The following is a 3,974-nucleotide window of genomic DNA, read 5'->3' on the forward strand; positions in this document are numbered from 1 at the left end:
TGTGGCGCATGTGAAAATTGCAGGTCCTTCTCATAAGAAACTCGACGACCGGAGCACACCAATGGTGTATATTAGGGTAGAGGAAGGAAGCAAAGCGCATCGCCTTTACGACCCTCAACATGGCAAAATACGTGTCAGCAGGGATGTCGTGTTCGAGGAAGGAAAAGAATGGCAATGGAGCGCAGATGGAGATGTAGAACCACCCAGCTAGGTGGAGTTCGCAGCGGAAGAGGAATCAATAGCAGTCGGCACTATAGGCGGTGCATTGGCCAGCCTCTCACGGCAGCTGGGCCGAACCGGTCAGGCCAGGCAGCTGGAACAGCTTGCTGAGCCGAACCAGGCTTCCAGCAGCTGCCAAAGCCCAGCACGCGGGCTGGTTGCGGTCCAAGAACAGTCATTGAAGCAACGATTCCTACCGTATTGGAGCCGACAAGAGGCTAATCTGGACAGTTGACAGACCGAACAAAGCAGCCTGCTGCTGGCCGAAACAGTCCGCAAACACTTACTGGTCCAGGAACTGCTGCAGACGCAGCAAGCCCTACTGCATTGGAACTGTCCGGACCTCCTGAAACTGCAGCGATGACTCCAGAACCTGTGCGCTACCGGTCCCTAGCGGATATCTATGCAGAGACAGAAGTGATTGATCTCCCTGCAGAAGAATTATTCCTAATTTCTGAAGAACCTGCAAGCTACATTGAGGCTGCAACAGATCAAGAATGGCGGACAGCCATGGAGAAGGAATTGGAAGCCATCGAGAAGAACAAGACTTGGGTACTCACGGAGTTACCACGGGGTTCCAAACCTATTGGTCTCAAATGGGTATACAAGCTGAAGAAAGACAATGAAGGCAACATTCTCAAGCACAAGGCAAGACTTGTAGCAAAAGGCTACGTTCAGCAGCAAGGCGTGGACTTCGACGAGGTGTTTGTACCTGTGGCGAGACTTGATACCATCAGAATAATCCTCGCCATATCAGCACAGAATGGGTGGGAGGTGCACCATCTGGATGTGAAGTCGGCATTCCTAAATACTAGGAAGAAGTGTATATGGTTCAACCTGAAGGGTTCGTTGTGAAGAATCAAGAGCACAAGGTTTACAAACTTTCAAAGGCACTCTACGATCTACGCCAAGCACCTCGGGCGTGGAACACACGGCTTGATAAGTGTTTGAAGGGCATCGGATTTGCACGATGTACTCAGGAGCAGGCGGTATACACCAGGAGTAACAGAGGGGATTTACTCATTGTTGGCATGTACGTGGATGACTTGATCGTTACGGGCTCGAGAGCGGATGAGATAAAGTTTTTCAAGCAACAGATGATGAAGGAGTTCGAGATGAGTGACCTTGGATTGCTTTCCTATTATCTTGGTATCGAGGTGGATCAGCGAGATGATTGTATTGCACTAAGGCAGGCGGCCTATGCGAAGAAAGTTTTGGGTCAGTTCGGCATGATGGATTGTAACCCGACCCAATATCCCATGGAAGCAAAGCTAAAGCTTGGAAAGGATTCTGAAGGAACACCGGTGGACGTGACAGAGTATAGACGCATCATCGGTTGCTTAAGGTATCTAACTCACACCCGACCCAATATCACATATGCCGTGGGGATTGTGAGTAGGTACATGGAGCACCCTACAGTTTTGCATCGACAGGTTGTCAAGCATATTTTGAGGTACGTGAAGGGTACTATGTCCTACGGATTGGTGTACAAACGAGGTCGAGGCAATGAAGAGTTGGTGGGATTCACTGACAGTGATCTTGCGGGAGATGTTGATGACAGGCGCAGCACAGGCGGCATGGCATTTTATCTAGGTGACAGTTTGGTCACTTGGACATCACAGAAGCAGAAGACGGTGGCATTATCATCCTGCGAGGCAGAATTTATGGCGGCAACTGCAGCAGCGTGCCAAGGCTTGTGGTTGAGGAGTTTAATCAGCGAGGTGATTGAGAGTGAGCCCAAGCCGGTCACACTCTTCGTCGACAACAAGTCAGCGATTGCCTTGATGAAGAATCCAGTTTTCCATGGAAGAAGCAAGCATATCGACACACGTTTTCACTTCATTCGTGAGTGTGTTGAGCGAGGACAGATTAAAGTGGAGTTCGTGAGCACGAGCGAGCAGCGAGCGGATATTCTCACGAAGGCACTAGCAAGGGTGAAGTTCATCGAGATGCGGGAGCTGCTAGGAGTAAGGGACTTAGAGTCTCGTCCAGATTAAGGGGGAGAATGTGAGTTTGTTAATCAGTCCGAATTGTTAGTTTGAGTCCGAGTTATTAGATAGAATTCTAGTTATGGTAGAATACTAGTTAGTGGATAGATTCCTAGTTATTGGATAAATATTAGAGTTGTAATCTTATTCCTATATATGTAAACAATCTTTATGAGTTTTAGAACGTGAATAAAAAAAAAGTCCCTGCTCATCAATTGTTCGGGTTCATCAACAGGAGCTGAAACTTGGAAATTCTTCCTGCAGAACACGTCCTCTGTTCCTCTATTCCTCTGTTCATTCTTTCAAAATCAGCCAGGCTATATTTATTTACAGGTTTGCACTCAGTTTACAGTCTTTTTACTTTGGCCGATCCTGTTCAGAAGCCTACAGTGCGGGCAAATTGATTCACTTCTGACAGACTGAATGCCATAATAAAGACTTCGCTGCATGCAACGTACGTTTCGAAAGACATAAAACAATATTTAAACATTTTTCTTCTTCTTTTTATTTAATGTAATGATCTCTTGTTAAGCCTAAATCTTCAGCATCATTCTACTTTTCTTGACCTCTTTCTTGGCCTACAACTAAATATTTGTTGAAAAATATTCTCCGTGAAAATGTCCTCCTTTGGCAAATTAAGCATTTTATTTATTGTGATCGAAAATACCTAAGCTACGATAACATACTCATCTAATTGTCTTTGATAATGACAAACATGGTGACAACTACCTTATATATTTCAGGATCCTTGCATCTCTGGAGGATCTCGTGCACAGCCTCTGCAGCACAGAAACTACCAGCCACAGCCATTCCACCTAGTGATCTACAACGGCGGCATCCATGTTACAGCTATCTGACTCCGGACTGAGTGAGCTGCATCTTTCCATGTCAGAGCTCCGAAGACTGGCGATGACTCTGGTGCCTTCGACTTGAATGTTACCTTGTACGGTAGCTTCTGGTTCTGGTGTGTGAAGTGCAGGATGTTAGGCTCCACTACCACATCCACACCTTTGATCGGCGTCACCTTAACATGGTAAGTTGATACTGCAGCACCGACATTTGTGACAGTTCGATGAACTGCCAGTGCAGTAGTAGGTTTCTCTGGAAACACAGCTGATATGGCTGGATAGTTCAGATCACCTGCAGAGGCTAAAGTATGCCTGCAGGTTCTATTCGTGTTTCTAGTGAAGACCTTCAGCTGCAGTGAAGTCAGCCTTTGAGTGCAGAGGAACTCAAAGTACTCCTGCGGGCTAATATCATAGATCAATCCAGGATCTAAAGCTTTCAAAGGATGTATGTGGCCTGCACCGTGATCATAAGGGGTCGACGGTGCGCCAGTAGCAGCGTCCATTAGAGGTTTGTAGGTGTTGTCATTGACATAAGCGGTGGTCATCAGAGCTGACTTGATGGTGGCAGGACTCCATTCTGGGTGGCTGGCCTTTAGCAGGGCAGCGATTCCTCCAACATGAGGGCACGACATGGATGTCCCTGACAAGATGTTGAAGTTGACTCGTCGTCGATCTGCTGCCAAGCTTGAGGGGCTGGCAGCGCCGCTCCATGCTGCGAGAATGTTCACGCCAGGAGCTACAATGTCTGGCTTGAGAATTTCTAGCGTGAGGAAATTAGGACCCCGGGAGGAGAACGCGGCCACCACCGGAGAAGGATGGATACCGACCTTTGTTCCTTCGAAGGCGAGAGTAGCGGTCGGATGAGGATTTACCCGGGCGTACTGCTTGATTGCCTTGCCAGCAGTGGCTCCAATAGCAA

General features: G+C 47.6%; 1 protein-coding gene across 1 annotated transcript in view; it reads right to left on the reverse strand.

Annotated features, from left to right (window-relative positions):
- Positions 1-2,833: 2,833 nt before the first annotated feature.
- LOC109828409 (subtilisin-like protease SBT1.3) overlaps positions 2,834-3,974 on the reverse strand; it is a 2,515-nt gene continuing 1,374 nt past the window's right edge. Inside the window, 1 exon segment of the mRNA XM_020395414.1 lies at positions 2,834-3,974. This exon segment is cut by the window's right edge and continues 12 nt beyond it. Coding sequence (XP_020251003.1) covers positions 3,031-3,974 — 944 coding nt within the window. The 3' untranslated portion in view covers positions 2,834-3,030.

This window comes from Asparagus officinalis, unplaced genomic scaffold, assembly GCF_001876935.1.
Source record: "Asparagus officinalis unplaced genomic scaffold, Aspof.V1 AsparagusV1_Un1325, whole genome shotgun sequence".
NCBI lineage: Eukaryota > Viridiplantae > Streptophyta > Magnoliopsida > Asparagales > Asparagaceae > Asparagus > Asparagus officinalis.